Source organism: Erinaceus europaeus, chromosome 15 (genome assembly GCF_950295315.1).
Source record: "Erinaceus europaeus chromosome 15, mEriEur2.1, whole genome shotgun sequence".
Taxonomy (NCBI): domain Eukaryota; kingdom Metazoa; phylum Chordata; class Mammalia; order Eulipotyphla; family Erinaceidae; genus Erinaceus; species Erinaceus europaeus.
The window spans coordinates 4035766-4053514 of record NC_080176.1 but is presented as its reverse complement, the minus strand read 5'-3'; the positions used below and the strand labels follow the sequence as shown (position 1 = coordinate 4053514).

At 55.6% G+C, this 17749-nt stretch overlaps 1 protein-coding gene across 4 annotated transcripts in view; it reads right to left on the bottom strand.

Annotated features, from left to right (window-relative positions):
• CORO7 (coronin 7) overlaps positions 1-17049 on the bottom strand; it is a 52139-nt gene extending 35090 nt beyond the window's left edge. For all 4 annotated transcript variants that reach the window (XM_060172460.1, XM_060172461.1, XM_060172463.1 and 1 more), the window contains exons 1-7: positions 16898-17049; positions 14292-14388; positions 13244-13318; positions 11812-11882; positions 11364-11547; positions 8352-8428; positions 824-874 (exon numbers count right to left, since the gene is read on the bottom strand). In XM_060172460.1, coding sequence (XP_060028443.1) covers positions 824-874; positions 8352-8428; positions 11364-11547; positions 11812-11882; positions 13244-13318; positions 14292-14388; positions 16898-16957 — 615 coding nt within the window. In that variant the 5' untranslated portion in view covers positions 16958-17049. The remainder of the gene's footprint in view (positions 1-823; positions 875-8351; positions 8429-11363; positions 11548-11811; positions 11883-13243; positions 13319-14291; positions 14389-16897) is intronic.
• Between the last annotated feature and the right edge of the window lie 700 nt (positions 17050-17749).

The window sequence follows — 17749 nt, the reverse complement described above, 5'->3', positions numbered from 1 at the left end:
CTGCTTCACTGCCTGTGAAGCGACGACTCCCCTGCAGGTGAGTCCTTAAACTGGTCCTTGTGTTTCGCACCACGTGCGCTTAACCCCGCTGTGCTACCGCCCACTCCCACAACATGCATTTTCAAAGTGTAAACTTCCTGCCTGAGGCTTCCCAAAGGCTTCCTGCAGTGGCCCTTAATGCTCAGCCAGCCTCCCTACAAACACACTCTGGTCCCTCTAGCTGTCACTCGCAGGCCTCAGCTTCCAGCCAGTTCCCCAGGGCTGCAAGATGAACCCCACATACACCCAGCACCCAGTGTGCCTGTCTCCTTCACCACAGAACGTTCTGTGCCCCTTGTGAGTGAGGGTGGTTCCTGGGGTGCCTGCAGCAGGACCCAGGCTGCAGCCTCCCACCCAGACCCCAACAAGACCAAGTCTCAAGACCCCAACAAGTCTCAAGACCCCAACAAGAACCCATTGGCCCAGGCACAGCTGGGGACCAAGCTGTAAAACTGAGGCATGAGGGACCTGGGGCTCTGTCCTGGCACCTCCGAGCCCACCACCACCTCCCCCAGCTGATGAAGTCAGGATGGGTGAGTTTAGGGGTGGGAGTGAGGGTCTCAGAGGTGGAAAGGAAGCTGGGATCTCAAATTAAGTTCCCAAAGCCATGGGATTCCTCCATAGAAGGTCTGGGGCAGCCTGGGAAGCCCTCCCAGCACCTCGAGCACCCCACCTCCAACCCCACCCCCAGCATTACAACCAGGGCCCAGGCTTCAGACAACCCAGGCCTGGCAGCCTCTGGCCACACCTGCTGCAACTCAGCCCTGCTGCCCACACAGCTTACCTGGGCGGCCTCAGGCCTGGCTCGTGGGTCAAAGATCCGCAGCTGCTTGTCCTGCAAAAGCAGAGGGGAGGAGACAGCTCAGCGAGGGCAGGGCCTGCAGAAAGCCTGCCTCCCCGCCCATGCCTGCTTCTTGCTGCAAGGGGTCTCCTGGCCACCCTCAGTCACAGCAGCAGAAGACCCAGCAACCAGAACAACCACACTTTCCAAGTTGGGCATTTTTCCAACAGAGCCCTGCTCAGCTCTGGTGGACGGACGGTGGTGCTGAGCGCTGAACCTGGGAGCTTCAGAGCCCCAGGTATGACCACTCTTTAGTACTGTCTCCACACTTTTCTTCCTTTTTTTTTTTTTTTTTTGGGGGGGTGAGATTTATTTATTTACTTATGAGAAAGAGAAAACCAGGACATCACTCTGGTATATGCAATGCCGGGGTGGAACTCAGAACCCACTTTACCTACCAGCTGTGCCACCTCCCAGATGGCCTGTTCCATTATAGATCACTCTCCAGATGCCTGGCCACATATCCCCCCCCCCCCCGACCCCTTCACAGACACAGGAGAAACAGGCCTGAATGAAATTCTAGGGACCAGCTGCTATGGGTGTGCCAGGCCTATGTCCAGCCCAGTGAGAGTCTGGGACAGAATCTTTCAACTCGTAGCACTTGGGGGTGAGCTTACACATCCAGCCCGCCCTCAGCAGTCAGTGACTCAGGCTATGAAGGGGGGTGGGAATGGGCAAGAAAGGGAGTGGGGAAAGCATATAGCTGCTTGGTAGGGCACATGCTTTGCTGTGTAAAAGGCCCTGGACTCAAGCCTCAGTACCACATGGGAATACCATGGCAGGTAACAGGAATCTCCCTGGGAGGTGAAGCAGTATCTCCCCTTTGTCTTCCTAAAAAAAAAAAAAAAAAAAAAGTAGAGGTTGAGAGAGACCTACATAGTGCTTCTGCAAGACTTTCATGCCTGAGGCTCTGAGGGTCAGTCCCCAGCACCACCATAAGCCAGAGCTGACCAGTGCTGGTCTCTGTGTTTCCTTCTCATAAGTCAGGTGGTGGCCCAATAGGTTAAGCACAGGTGGTGCAAACAGCAGGGACCGGCATGAGGATCCTGGTTCAAGCCCCCAACTCCCCACCTGCAGGGAAGTCGCTTCACAGGCGGTGAAGCAGGTCTGCAGGTGTCTGTCTTTCTCTCCCCCTGTCTTTCCCTCCTCTCTCCATTTCTCACTGTCCTATCCAACAACAATAACTACAAAAAAACAAAACAAAACAAAAAAAAGGGCAGGAAGTTGGGCAGTAGCGCAGCTCGTGAAGCTTCTTCCCTTCAAGGGTGGTACCTGGGGGCTTGAACTCAGGTCCTTGTGCATTGTACTGTGATGTCTGTGCTCACTACATGTACCACCACCAGCCCCCAGTTGCCTTTCTTTTTCTTCTCTCTACCTCCCTCTTTCCTCTCAATTGCTCTCCGCCTCTACCTAGTAAGTAGATAAATTAAATAACGGGTTTAAAAGAGAGCATAATGGTGAATAACTGTGCCAGGGAGATGACACCGTGCTAGGCCTGAGTGAGGCCCTGGACTTACTGCCCCAGCACTGGAAATAAGTAGAAGACTCGCACGTCTGAGGGTCCCAGTTGATCACTAGCAACATGTATACTGGTGTGCTCTGGCTTTTGCTTTCTCTCTCAACTGAAATTCTATCTCATATGAAATAAAATTTATAATTGTGATTTTTTTGTAATTTTATTTATTTTCCCTTTTGTTGCCCTTGTTGCTTTTTATTGTTGTTGTAGTTACTATTGTGGTTGTTACTGATGTCGTTGTTGTTAGATAGGACAGACAGAAATGGAGAGAAGAGGGGAAGACAGAGAGGGGAGAGAAAGACAGACACCTGCAGACCTGCTTCACCGCCTGTGAAGCGACTCCCCTGCAGGTGGGGAGCCAGGGGCTCGAACCAGAATCCTTATGCTGGTCCTTACGCTTTGCGCCACCTGTGCTTAACCTGCTATGCTACCGCCCGACTCCCTTTTTTTTTTTTAAATAGAGAAGCAAAGAAAGAGACCACAGCATCAAAGTTTCTCTCAATGCAGTGAGGGTTGGGTTGGGCTTGAACCTAGGTCACACACACAGCAAGTGTGAGAGTAAGTCATTTCACTGGACCTTATTATTAGTTAATATTTTATACATTTTTTATTGGATTGAGATAGAGAAACTGAGATGGCAAGGGGACTTAGGGAGAGAGAAAGATAGATACTTGTAGCAATGTTTCACCACTGGTGAAACTGGCTGCTGCTTGTGGACTGGGGACTTGAACCCAAATCCTACTCATGGTAACATCCTCACTCAGCCAGGTGTGCCACCACCCAGCCCCTACTGATCCTTATTTTTATTTTTTTAATTTTTTTATATCTATTTATTTATTTTCCCTTTTGTTGCCCTTGTTGTTTTTATTGTTGTTGTAGTTATTATTGTTGCTGTTATTGATGTCATCGTTGTTGGATAGGACAGATAGAAATGGAGAGAGGAGGGGAAGACAGAGGGGGAGAGAAAGACAGACACCTACAGTTCACCTCCTGTGAAACGACTCCCCTGCAGATGGGGAGCCGGGGGCTCGAACCTGGATCCTTATGCTGGTCGTTGCGCTTCATGCCACCTTTATTTATTTATTTTAATATTTTATTTTATTTATTTATTCCCTTTTGTTGCCCTTGTTGTTTTATTGTTGTAGTTATTATTGTTGTTGTCGTCGTTGTTGGATAGGACAGAGAGAAATGGAGAGAGGAGGGGAAGACAGAGAGGAGGAGAGAAAGATAGACACCTGCAGACCTGCTTCACCGCCTGTGAAGCGACTCCCCTGCAGGTGGGGAGCCGGGGTTCGAACCGGGATCCTTATGCCGGTCCTTGTGCTTTGCACCACCTGCGTTTAGCCCACTGCGCTACAGCCCGACTCCCCGCCACCTTTATTTTTATTTTTACCAAAGTCCTTCTCAGCTTTGGCTTATGGTAGTGCTAGGGATTGAACCTGGGATTTCAGAGGCTTGGACATGGAAGTCTTTTGCACAACTATTATGCTGTCTCCCTACCCATTTTACAAATCTTTTTTTTAAAACATTTTTTTAAATCTTTACTTATTGGATAGAGACAGCCAGAAATCAAGAGGGGGGAGTTAGGCGGTAGCGCAGCAGGTTAAGCGCACATGGCGCAAAGCGCAAGGACCAGCATGAAGAACCCGGTTCGAGCCCCCAGCTCCCCACCTGCAGGGAGGTTGCCTCACAGGCGGTGAAGCAGGTCTGCAGGTGTCTGTCTTTCTCTCCTCTTCTCTGTCTTCCCCTCCTCTCTCCATCTCTCTGTCCTATCCAACAATGACAACATCAACAATAATAACTACTACAACAATAAAAACAAGGGCAACAAAAAGGAAATAAATATTTTTTAAAAAGCTGAAAAAAAAATCAAGAGGGAAGAGGGTGAGAGACAGAGAGACACCTGCAACACTGCTTCACCACTCACAAAGCTTTCCCCCTGCAAGTGGGGACCGGGGACTCGAACTGGGATCCTTGAGAACTGTAACACATGCGCTCAACCAGGTGCACCACCACCCGGCCCCCCCATTTTACAAATCTTTAGTGGGAGTTGCAGTGTGGTGATTCTACTGTGGTGTCAGCAAATACAGCTCCCTGTGTTGGGGTCTTGTTCCTGCATGTCTTATGGGTCTGCTGAGCCAGGAGAATGTCTTGACCAGCAAAGGCCTGGGTGTCCCTGCGGGGGTGGGGTCGGGGGTGGACAGGCCTCCATTTCAGCGTGTCTCTATGCTGTTCCACCAGCAACAGGTCCTCTCTCCACATTTTGAGAAACAATGAGTCAGCAATGAACAACTAATATTTGAAATTTAAAAAACAGCATCTAAGCAGAAACTGAAAAGCTCAATTACCACTCACTCGAACACGCATAAGATCTGGAAGAGAAATACAAGCCAACTACAACTATAACAAGAGAAACCAAGGTTAAAAAAAGGGAATCGCTTCACAGGCGGTGGGTGAAACAGGTCTCCACAGCTGGTGGAACAGTCCTGTGGTGCCCCTCCTCTCCCTCCCTCTCTCTCCCTCTCTCACTAAAAATATATAGAATTACAGCTGGGCAAGGGAGGTAGGTCAGCAGGATCACACATGGGTGAGGCTGTGGTACCCAATTTAAAAAAAAACAAGAGTTGGAAGTGGGGTCGCCAATGTTTGCACACGCCTGTGCTTAGAGTGACTTTTCTTTTTCCCACCAGGCTTATCACTGTAGCTCATTGCTTACACAACTCTGCCTTTTTTCCCCTGATAGAGAGAGAGAGAGAGAGAGAGAGAGGGAGAGAGAGAGAGGGGGAGAGAGAGAGAGAGGGAGAGGGAGAGGGAAGCAAAACTTCTGCAGCACTGCTCCATGGCTTGTGAGGAGCAAAGGAATCCTCCTGCATTGCTGGTGGAAATGTAAATTGGTCCATCCTCTCTCTGTGGAGAGCAGTCTAGAGAACCCTCGCAAGGCTCACACCCTTGAGGACATTACAGCCAGTAAAGTAATCAGGACCGAGAGACACATAGCACTTGAGGAGTCAAGATCAGTCAGATGAAAGAGATGGCCAGCAGGACAGCAGCTGCCCAGCTGGGGAGGGGCACAGGGGAGCTGTACCATGGGTTTAGAGTTTCAGTTCTACAAAACGAAAAGGTTCTGGTGGGGCCGGGTGGTGGGGCATCTGGTTAAGCATTCACATTACGGTGCACAAGGACCCAGGTTTAAGGCCCTGGTCCCCACCTGCAGGGAGAAGGTTTCACGAGTGGTGAAGCAGGGCTGCAAGTGTCTCTATCTTTTTTCCCTCTCTATCTCCCTCTACCCTCTCAATTTCTCTCTGTCTTTATCCAATAATAAATAAAAATAAAAAAGAAGTGGTCTGGAAGGTGGTGCAGTGGATAAATCACTGGACCCTCAAGCATAAGGACCCAAGTTCAGTCCCCAGTAGCACATGTACCAGAGTGATGTTTGGTTCTCTTTCCCTCTCCTCCATTAGTAAACAAACAAACAAACAGAAAGTGGGTGGGGGAGAAGGCATAATGGTTATGCAAACAGACTCTCATGCCTAAGGCCTCCAGGTCCCAGGTTTAGTCCCGTGTACCACCATAAGCCTAAACTGAGCAGTGTTCTAGTAAACAAGAGAGAGAGAGGGAGAAATAAGAGATTCTTCTTGATTTCTGGCTGTCTCTATCAAATAAATATACATTAAAACTTTTTTTTTTTCCTCCAGGGTTATTGCTGGGCTCGGTGCCTGCACCATGAATCCACCGCTCCTGGAGACCATTCCCCCCCCCCCTTTTTGTTGCCCTTGTTGTCATTAAAACTTTTTTAAAAAGAAAGGCTACTGCTCCACAGAAAGGTATGGAGAAGGGCAGGGTGGTGGCAAGCAGGCGGAGCACATACTTTTCAGGCTGGGGAGGCAGCTTCGGAGACCTGGCCCCATCTGCGGGGGAGCAGAGCTGCAGGTGTCTCTCTCTCCCTCTCTCTCGCCCTTTCCTTCTTCACTTCTATTGAGAGGAACGAAAATAGCTACCTGGAGTGGTGGAGCTGTGTATACATCAAGCTCCACTGATAACACTGGGGACATAAAAAGAAAAAGTAAAAGGGTAAAAAGAATAAACAGGGCAGTGTATAGTTTTTCATACCTGAGGCCCAGAGGCTTCAGGTTTGACCCCTAGTACCGCAGTGCTCTAGTCAAAACAAAACAAAACAAAACACCACAACCCTGATGTGAACTGTGGCTTTAGGAGCCACGGTGGATGGAAGATGTGGCCATGGGTGGATGGGGGGTCAGGGCTCCCGGGAGCTCTCTGCGCTCTGCTCGATGCTGCCCCCCAGTCCTGCAGCCCGCTGTAGCACACAAGCCCCTCAAGTGCTAGGGCTGTGACCCCACATAGGTCACGGGCTACTCTGGAAGCAACCTGGACCTGAGGTGAACCTCGGCACACAAGTGGACGCCGTGCAGGGGTGGGAATAGCATTCGAGGCAATGGAATGGCCGAGCAGAGGTGGGGACAGGGGCCTGCTGGTGTGTGGCAGGAAAGAGGCCACTTGAGAGTCAAGGTGGGGTGGGGGTAGTGGGTGGGCTAACAGCTAAATGGGGCAGGCGTCCGCCAGGAGGGGTTGGGCCCAGGGCTCTTGGCCCCCTCTGAACAAAGCCTCTAGAGGGCAGATAGTGGACACTTGCTACATGCCAGCCAGGTGGAGGCACAGCCAACGAGGACAGAAAGGACAGAGGATGGAGGACAGAGGGGGAACTGGGTTAACTTAACACCTGGTTAAGTGCACACGTTACCATGTGCCAAGACTTGGGTTCAAGCCTCCACTCCCTACATGCTGATGGGAAGCCTCTCTCTCCAACTCCCTCTCCTCTCTTAATTTCTCCTTGCCCTATCAAATAAGATAGACAGGAGGAAAAAAAAAAAGCCTTCTAGGAGCAGTGGATTTGTCCTGCTGCCATGGAGCCCCAGCTAACCCTGGTAGCAATATATATATATATATATATATGGAAAAGAGAGACCAGAGCAGAGACAACTAGAGAGAATAGAAGTAGACAGGGAGGCAGAGCTGGACAGAAAAAGAGCCAGTGAGAGACAGAGAGCCTTTGGATTAGAGCCGCACCGTCTGGGTCCAGCAACTCCACCTGGTGCTGTGAGACGCAGTCCACCCACTGACCAGGGGGCGGGGTAGCTGCCCGGGGGACGTGAACCGTGAGGGCAGCAGTGGGACGTGGGATCCTGCCAGGGCTGAGACTCAAGACTGAGCCGCTCTGAGGCTGATGGGGGTCCTCAGGGCCCGGTCAGAAAGAGGACACTGCGTGAAGGTGGCCACGTCCCCTCAGGCTCAGGACTCAGTGGCCCAGCAGAGGGAGCTCAGCTATCTGTGGGGCCCGCACGCCCCCTAGCGGCCTCCTGCCAGGCTCCACCCCAGGCATCCACGATGCAGCTGGAGCTCCTCCTGCTCCGCCCAGCTCAGCCATCACCCATTCCAGGGTTCCCACAGAAAGCAGCACATCACCTGACCAGACCTCTGCTGAGTATCCCCCCCTCTGGGTGTGAACCCCCTTTTGGAGCCCCTCTGTCCCAGGGCCCTCCAAGGCAGGGAACCCTCTTTGGAAGGTTCAAACCAGGGCAAAGTAGGTGGGTGGTTCCCCCCACACACACACACAGGCCCCAGACCTGCTACCTGCTGTGGACTGGGAACAGAGCCTGTGTGTGAAGGAGGGCAGCCTGGAGGAAGCAGACAGTGAGGCTTCTGATGGTAAACCAGGGCTCAGTGGGGTCAGCCGGGGACTTAATTGGGCCCCAAGCCTTGGGGTCCCCCAGCCTGGAGGGGTGGGGGTCGCAGAAAGAGAGAGAGGTCCAGATACAGGTGTGAGCCAAGTTTGAGGGTGCTGGTGGCAAGCAGGCTGACCTTGGGGCTCGTCTGCCCACAAATACAGTGCACCGGCCAGGGCGTCTCCCACCGAGGCTCCAGCACATCCCCCCTTACCCTGCAAGCCGTGCCCAGCAGGGCTCCATCGCGGCTCCAAGTGGCACTCTGCACCAGGTCCTTATGGGCCACCAGCTCTGGGGAAAACAAACAGCCAACGTCAGAAGGTATGACATACTGGGTTTGAGTCCTGACACTATATATGACAGAGCAGAACTCTGACCTCACTGTCTCTTGATTTCTGATTAAAAACAGAAAAAAAAAAAAAAAACTTTTTGCAGTCAAATGCTCTACCACTGAGCTATACCCCCCCAAAAAAAAGCTTTTTGTAGCCCACGTTCAACCCCTTGTATCTCCTGTGCTCCAGAGTTCTCTTCCAATAAAATAAGCCTTAATAAAAGGTGTGTGGGTTAGGGAGACAACACTTTGGTTATGCAAAAGGCTTTCATACCTGACGTTCTGAGGTCCCGGGTTCAGTCTCCATCACCGTCAAAAGCCTGAACTGAGCAATGTTCTGGTCTTTTCTGTGTGTCTTTCTCTATCTCTCTCATTACAATTAAATAAATAAAATGCTTTTTTAAAGCTTCTATTTATTTATTCATGAGAAAGATGGGAGGAGGGAACCAGACATCACTCTGGTACATATGCTGCTGGGGATTGAATCTAGGACCTCATGCTTGAGAGTTCAATGCCTTATCCACTGTGCCACCTCCCAGACCACTTGTTTTTGTTTTTCAGTTTGCTTGTGGGGATGGGGAATGAAACCAGGGCATTGCACACATACCCCACCAGCACTGCCTCCCCAGGCTGATGTTTTATCAAGAGGAAGAGAAAAGTAAGATGGGGGGAGCTGGGTGGTGGCGCAGTGGGTTCAGCGCAGGTGGCACAAAGAGCAAGGACTGGCGGAAGAATCTCGGTTCAAGCCCCCGGCTCCCCACCTGCAGGGGGGTCACTTCACAAGCAGTGAAGCAGGTCTGCAGGTGTCTGTCTTTCTCTCCTCCTCTGTCTTCTCCTCTCTCCATTTCTCTCTGTCCTATCCAACAAGAACAACAGCTATGACAACAACAACAACTAGAACAAGTGCAACAAGGGCAACAAAATGGGAAAAATGGCTTCCAGGAGCAGTGGATTCATAGTGCAGGCACCGAGCCCCAGCGAGAACCCTGCAGGCAAAGTAAGATGGACAGACAAGCAGAGAGAGGAGAGACATCGCAGCACCACTCCACCATCCATGAAACTCCCCAGCAGCTTCCACAGGGTCCCAGGCAGTGCTGGAGCTGAAACTGGGAGCCTTAATCATGATGAGGGGTGTGTCCTACGAGGTAAGCAATAAACAAACTAATCTTTTCTTTCTATTCTCTCTCCTTCCTTTTTCGTTTCCAGGACTTCACTGCTCCAGATTGACTTTTTTTTTTCTTTCCCTTTTTGTTGCCCTTGTTGTTTTTCCAGATTGACTTTTTCAGGTAGAAAGAGAAAGCAGCTTAAGAGTTGATCCAGGGAAGTAACCGCTGGACCCTCAAGCATGACGTCCGGAGTTGAATCCCCATCATCCCATTGACAGAGTGAGCTCTGGTTCCCTCTCCTCCTCTCTCTCATAAGTAAATGAAGCTGGGGGCAGGGGGGAAGGGGCAGGCAGTGTTGTACCCAGCTAAGTGCACATAGTACTAAGTGCAAAGACCCACACAAGGATACAAGTTAAAGTCCCCACTCCCCACCTGCTACGGGGACACTTCACTAGCAGTGAAGCAGGTCTGCAGGTGTCTATCTTTCTCTCCCTCCTCTCTCAGTTTCTCTCTGTCCTATCCAATAATAATGGAAAAAACGGCCGCCAGGAGCAGTGGACTTGTAGTGCCGGCACCAAGCCCCAGCGATAACCCTGGAGGCAGAAATAAAAAATAAATGAATCTTGACAGAAAGATAGAGAAAATACCACCAGACTAATTTGAAAGAGAGAGAGATTGTGTGTGTGTGTGTGTGCACGCGTGTGCACGCGTGTGCGCGCGTGTGTGCGTGTGTGTGCGTGTAGGGGCCAGGAAAGCAGCACTATCAGTACTGCAATAGAGGCGTGGGGGGCCCAGGTCCAATTCCTGGCACCACTGTTAGCCAGGGCTGAGCAGAGACCTGGTTTACTAAAAGAACAGTATAAGGGGTCATTAGAGAGCCATCCCAACAGCTCACTTAGTGCACTCTTAGCCACAAGCGACATCCTGAGCCCAGCTCAGTGCTGTGGTCTCTTTCCCTCTCTCATCTGTCTCTCTCTATCTGGAAAAGTCAGCCTGGAGCAGTGAAGCCACTGAGATAGATAGATATAGATTAGTTATAGAAATAGATATAGATATAGATATGGATATATAGAGAGAGATAGAGATATATAGATAGAGATGGATATGGATATGGATATAAATATATAGATATGGATATGTATATACACACACATACATGTTTCAGAAGGATGCAAAAGCATATCTACATATAATATGCTTCTAAGTCGTCTAGAAATATGGAGGGCAGTGAGAGAGAACAGTGGGCAAACTGCAGCATGTGCAAGGGCCTGACTCAGTCCTCCAGCCGCCTCAAGTAGTGGAGCAGTGCTGAGGTGTCTCTCTTCTTTCTCTATTTCTCCTGTTAAAAAAAAAAAAAATCAGTGGTGCGGGAGGTGGCGCAGTCGCTAAGGCACTGGACTCTCAAGCATGAGGTCCCAAGTTTGATCCCCGGCAGCACATGTACCAGAGAGATGACTGGTTCTTTCTCTCCTCCTATCTTTCTCATGAATAAATAAATAAATAATTTTTTTAAAAAAAAGAGAAAAGAGATTCTTAAAAAATAAATAAACAAATCATCCAGGAACAGTGAGATAGTGCAAGCATGGAAGCCTCTTACAGCCACAGTGGAAAGAAGCAGCAACGGGGAGAAAAAGGAGAAAAGGCAGTCAGGGACCCTGGACAGAGGCCTGCCTGCATGGGGCTGAGAGCACAGGGCTTCTCGCGAGGCCTTGCTCATGTAAAGACTCAACATGTGCAAAACTTCCTGTGGCCAAAGCCCTGAGCAGCAGGGCCGTGGTGACAGCCATACCTGTGAGGGGCAGCTGCTTGTCAGCATCCCAGACCTTCACAGCCTTGCCCACTGCGCTCAGCAGGATGCCGTCAGCACTGGGGTGGAACTGCAGCGCCTCCACCTGGAAGTCCTCGGGGCCCAGCACCAGGCCGGGGGTAGAGGGCAGGGCCTGGCCAGGGGTCGCCAGTCGCCACAGCTTCACCTGCAGGAAGAGGGAGAGTCAGCCTGGGGCCAAGGCACTCCAGTAAGGGCAGTCCCCACCCCAGGGGGGTACAAGCTGTGGGTCCTGCAGGAGTCAGAGTGCAGGTATAGTTGGGGCAGGGATAGGGGCTCCACTGTCCCCCTCCACTGAGCAGAGGGTCAGGGTCATGAGCAAGGGCAGGGGAGTCCAGGGTTCTGGGGGCTGAGAGCTTGTCCCCCAGAAGGCTGAGGAGGGGCCAGGCCTGGAGCATGTGGCTCCACTCACCGTCCTGTCAGCCGAGCCCGTGGCCAGAAGGAAGTCATCGAAGGGAGAGAAGTCCAAGTCCGTGACCAGGTCTGTGGGAGAGAACCAATTCACAGGACCTCGGGGACGCCTGGGTTCAGCTCCGGAGACCAGGAACCAAGGCCACAGGCCCCGAGAGCCCAGAGACGGGGAGGCCAAGGGCACTGGCTCTGGGAAACCGCTGACCCCTGACAACCAGGCACCAATTCACCCCTAAGTCGGATCCCAGCTCAGGGCCTGAGTCTGCAGAAGCTAGTGACATGGCACAGATGCCACCCGGCCCTGTCAACCTTCAGGGCCCAAAGGGTAACCCCAGGATCAGGGCAGGGCACCTTCAAAGTCATCCCAACGTCAAGAGTGATGGAGACCTTTCTGAGGGAGTGTGCTGGGTCCTGGGGGACATGAGTGAGTTGAAGCAAGTCAGGATACTGTGGAGACAGCCAACCCATGAGGATCTGCCCCAAGAGAGGGTAGTTCCCCACCCCCTTCATATCGGCCCCTTCAGCAGACCAGGCGAAGCCCAGCCTCACTGGGGGAATTATCCCAGAACAGGAAGGCCAAGGACTGGGCGCCACGGGGACTACTGGGGGAGGGCAGCCAGCTGGGAGGGAGCCCAGGAGGCCAGGATGGGCACGTCCAGCTTCAGTCTTGAGAGCTCCCCAGGACGCTCATTAACCACCACCCCACCCCCACCTTCCAGCTCCAGCAAGCTGGTGGCAGTCCTTTGTAATGGAAGAAGCTGAACTGCTCCACTGATGGGGGGCTGGTGGTCTATCAGTGTGTGCCAGAGACTGGAGTAGGGGGCTGTTGGTTTTCATGGACAGAGAGTAGGGCAGGGCTGAGGTGTAGGGGTCAGAAGGGGTGTAAGCAGGGCAGCCTGCACCCCCAGTAAAAGCCCAGAACCACTCCTGCTGGCAGCCCATGCCCCATGGCTGTGAAAGTGGGGCCTAGGGACAGGGCACCAGACGGGCTGGCGTGGCCACCAGTTCAGTGTCCCCTCAAAGCAGGCAGGCTGCCAGGGGGCCGTAGGCGCCCCCAGAAGCAGCTGCAATGACAAAGGCTCCCTTTGTGAGGCTTCTCCTGAAGGCTCTGGAGCCCCTGGCCAGGAGGAGGGGTAGCGGAGGTGGCCTGCTGGGCTCTGGGAGAGGAAACATTGCCCAGAGCCACACGGGTGAGTCCTCCTCAGGCACTGGGCCCAGCAGCAGCCTGGTCCTGGCTCTGGCCCTGGCCCTGGCCTGCGCAGCTCCCTCCTCCCTGCTGGAGCACCAAGCCTCCCCACCCTCACCCAGATACCCTGCACAGGGACCGGCCTTCTAGTGGGATGAGGACAAAAGGAGGGAGAGGTCCCAGACTCAGGGAGGTGGGGCCAGGTGAGTGTGTGCCCCACAAGGAGGGAGGGGAGACCCCCACTCACCTGAGTGGCAGCCCAGGTGGGCCACGTGTCTCCTGTGCTCTCCCTGGCCCTCCAGAGGCACAATGCCCAGCACACCTGGCAAACAAACACAGGATCTCTGACTTTGGGGTGGTGGGGCATCTACCACCAGGGGCTCTCAGAGGTGATGAGACCCTAGGGTTCAGCCTGGGGCCTTCCCAGAGTGTCTGCCCACCATCACACCACAACCTTTGGGAGCAGAACCTTCCGTGCTGCTGTATGCACAGGTAACAGCCAGGGGAAGAGGATGTCTCTTTTTGGCACAGTGGGTGAAAAGAGGCCAGCCTGAGGCCACAGCTACCACCTTCCCAGCTCGACTGGACAAAGAAGTGAGGGCAGCAGAGCCGAGGGACACAGAGCAGGATGGCAGGAGCCTCTGGATACAGCCCTGCCTGAAGTCCTTGGACTCACTTCTCAGTCAGAATCGGGTCTCAGCTTGAGGTCTGAGATGGATCTATCAGTAAGCAAGAGATCCCACTGACGTGGGGAGCTCCTCTCTCTTATTTTTTTGGTATCTTATTTTATTTACATGTTTATTTACTGGATACAGACAGAGAAAAATCAAGAGAGAAAGAGGAGGGAGAGAGCGAGAGACAGACAGACACCTGCAGCACCACTTCACTGCTTGTAAAGTTTCCCCCTGCAGGTGGAGGCTGGGAGGCTTGAACCCTTGAACATTATAACATATGTGCTCAATGGGTGCACCACCGCCCAGCCCCAAGCAGGGAGATTCCCCTATCTTTCAGTTCCTATTGACACCAGCCACCCCCAGGCCCTCAGATGAGCACATGGGGACACTGGCAGCAAAGGGGACAGTGGCCCCTGCCTGCCTCCTGGCCTCAGAGACCACGGCCTGGCCAGGCAACTGAGACAAAGTATGTGTGAATGCTCGGGGTGAAACTGACCTGGTCACTGCGTGCCCCTAGTTTTAGGTGACTGAGCCCAGAGAGGCTCTGCCCAGTCTCCAGCCCTCAGAGTCTGCCTTCGTCCCGCCCCAGCCAGAGCGACAGCCTCTGAACCTCCACTCTACCTGGCCGGTCGGAGGTGAATGCTATCAAGCTGCAACTCGACTTGATGTTGTTCCCACCGGAGGGTGTGGTTCCTGTGCGAATGTCACTGATCCAGGCCTAAACACAGAGTAAGAAGCATGGCTGCCAGGGCTGGGGGATGAAGCAATAGGAGGGGCACAGCCAGGGAGCCTGTCCTAGCGCTGCTCCCCCACCCCACCCCCGTCCCCTCCACAGCCCCTGTTCTTGAGGTCGTAACCTCAGCCGTTGCTGGGGTGCTCTCTGAGAAGGGGGGTGGCCGCAGAGGAAGCTCAGGCTGAATGAAGCCAGGGGGCAGTAGCCATGTGAGCACATGTGTGTGGGGGAGGGGAAGGCTGTTGACTCTGTTGAGAGAGAAAAGTGGAAAAAGGAGAAGTGAGCACCAAGAGAAGAGTCAGACTCCGCTTCCTCAACTGCTGCCTCCAAGCCCCACAGAGCGCCAGTCCGGCTGGGAGCAGGGAGGGGCCTGTGGGCAGATGGACAGAAAGGCTGTGGACAGAACAGTCACACCAGGATAGAGGGAATGGGGATCGCCTTTTCCGAAACTGCCACCAGCAGGTCCAAGTGTTCTCTCTGTCGGTGTCTGCGTACCAGGCAACACTCCTTCCTGCCTTCAAACCATGGGGGTGGGCGTGGGGTTGTTCCCAGTCCCCCCTCCGGAAACCACCTCCACCACCCAGGTTTCTATCTCAGCATCCCCCTGCCAGGTTGAAACCCATCATCTGGCAAGAAGCCGCCCCACCCCACCACCAGGTGTTTACTGTGACACTGTGACAGGAAAAGTGCTGCCCCGGCTCCCTCCGTAAACCTGGCGGGTCCCTGCCTGTCAGCCCTCCACTGACGCATCCGGGAGCAAGTCCCAGGGCCTCTGGAGCACTTTCCGGAACTCCATCCTAGATCCTAGCCACACCAGCCCGACTATCTGAGCGGCTGCATGAGGTTCCTCTCCACCACTGGCCCCTGCAACCTCTGGGCCAGCCCCTTCCTTCCTGTGGCCCTCACCTGACATGAGCTTCCCTGGCCACGCCACTTTCTCACCCTCCCCCTTAGGGCGTCAGTTTCAGTGTTGCCTCCTCCTGGCAGCCCTCCCAGAGCACCTGCTGAGATCACCCCCCCCACCCCGTGCGCGCACACACACACACACACATAAACACATGCACACGGGCACACACATGCACACACATATACACATGCACACGCGCACACACATGCACATGCGCGCACACACATGCACACATACACATGCACACACATACACATGTGCGCACACATACACATGCACGCGCGCACACATATACACATGCACACACGCACACGCGCACACACGCACACATACACACACAAACACACACACACTGGGTCACCTGCAGCTGCAGCCCAGCCCGTGTGTTTCCCCCGAGCTCTTACTAGAAACTTGCAAAGCCCCTCAGCCTGTCTGGCTGTCAGCCGCTGCGGGCACCGCAGAGGAAGGAAGGGCAGTGCGGGCTGCCTGCTGCTCTCTGGCCCGGGTGGAGTCAGCCCCCGGCGGTTCAGGCCCAGTTACCGGAGGGCCGTGCGGGGGCGCCACCCAGCGCGCATCTTCCCGGAGGAGCTCAGCTGACATCGAAAGCTGCCCTGGGGGGCTCAGGGCGCCCCCACACCTGTCCCCGGCCCACCTGTGCCCGGCCCACCTGGCCCCGGCCCACCTGTCTCCGGCCCACCTGTTCCCGGCCCACCTGGCCCCGGCCCACCCGGCCCCCGCCCACCTGTCTCCGGCCCACCTGGCCCCGGCCCACCTGTCTCCGGCCCACCTGTTCCCGGCCCACCTGTCTCCGGCCCACCCGGCCCCCGCCCACCTGTCTCCGGCCCACCTGTTCCCGGCCCACCTGTCTCCGGCCCACCCGGCCCCCGCCCACCTGTCTCCGGCCCACCTGTTCCCGGCCCACCTGTCTCCGGCCCACCCGGCCCCCGCCCACCTGTCTCCGGCCCACCTGTTCCCGGCCCACCTGGCCCCGGCCCACCTGGCCCCCGCCCACCTGTCTCCGGCCCACCTGTGCCCGGCCCACCTGTCTCCGGCCCACCTGTTCCCGGCCCACCTGGCCCGCAGCCCCGCGCCCCGCAGCCCCGCAGATCCCCCGCGCGGGAAGAGCTCGCGCCAGCAGCAGGAGGAAGCGCGGCGGAAGCCGGCGGGAGGGCGCGGCCGGGGGCTCCGGGTGAGGCAGCCGGGCGGGGCGGGGCAGTGCGGGGCGGGGACTGACCCGGGTCCGGGGGTCGCCGATGGGGCCGGGGGGGGGGGGGTCAGGGGCGCAGCCGGCCAGCAGCCCCGCATCGCGCATCGCGCCCTCGGCAGAGCCGACCGGAAGCGGGGAGACACCGGGCGATTCGCAGGCCTCGGGCCTCGGCTCCGGGTGCGGGGTCCCAGGGTGCGGGGTCCCGGGGGGCTCGCGGCCTGCAGCAGCCGGAGCGCCACGCAGCGCCGGTTTCTGTCCGCCCGGCGGCGACCGCGAAACCCGGCTCGGAGCAGAGGGGGCGCTTCAGGGGGCTGGGGGGCTGCGGGTCCGTGTGAGGGAGGCGCGTCGGGCGACGGCGCGGGGTCCGCGGGCCTGCTCACCTCGCGGCGGGGCGGCCGGGCCTCCACGTGCCGGAATTTGGACGCCCTGAAGCGGTTCATGGCGGCGGGTCCCCGAGCGGCGGCCGGTAGCTCTCAGGTGCGCGGCGAGCGGCCGCGACTCCCGGGGCTCCGGCCCCACCCGCGGCGAGCCGCCTTCGGTCCCGCCCCTCTCGGCCCCCGGCCAATCGCCGCCCGCTCTTACCCCTAGGCCCCGCCCTCAAACCAATCGCAGCGCGCCCCCTGGGAGGCCCCGCCCCCTAGCCCGCAAGGCGCGCAGCTGCGCAGGGGGGAATCATGCGCAGGGTGCTGCCGGCCGCCCCCGACCAGGGACCTGCAGGGACCCTCGCGGTGACTGGGGGTGACACCCCGGGGTGGGGTGCGGGGCTCTGCAGGGTGCAGGGCGCGCCTTTCTGCACCCACTCTCCCCAGGGAAAGGTCAGTCAGAAACCCGCTCTGAGTCAGAAGCCTCTGGGCCAGGTGGCAGGTAGTGACAGCGGGAACGAAGCCAGGTGTAGCGCGGATCCCCTTTCGGGGCGGCTCCACAGCCTCTCTGCACCCATCCATCTCCCTGTTCGCCCAGCGCCCCATATTAGGGCAGGTCTTGGGTCAGGCCTGGGGCACAAGGCTAGGACCCCTGGCCCTAGCCAGGAGGACAGATGCGGGCCAGAGCAGAAGATGCAGGTAGCAGCCTCCCGGATGCTGGCTTAGTGGCCCTGGGCACGGAGCAGGAGAGCTAGTGCGAGCGGCCCGCCCGTCCATCCCACCAGCTCTTCTCCCTCCCCTTTCGCTTTGAAAATTGACTCCCAGATACCAGGCGATGCTTTCTGCTGGAAAACAGAAACTAAGCCAGCT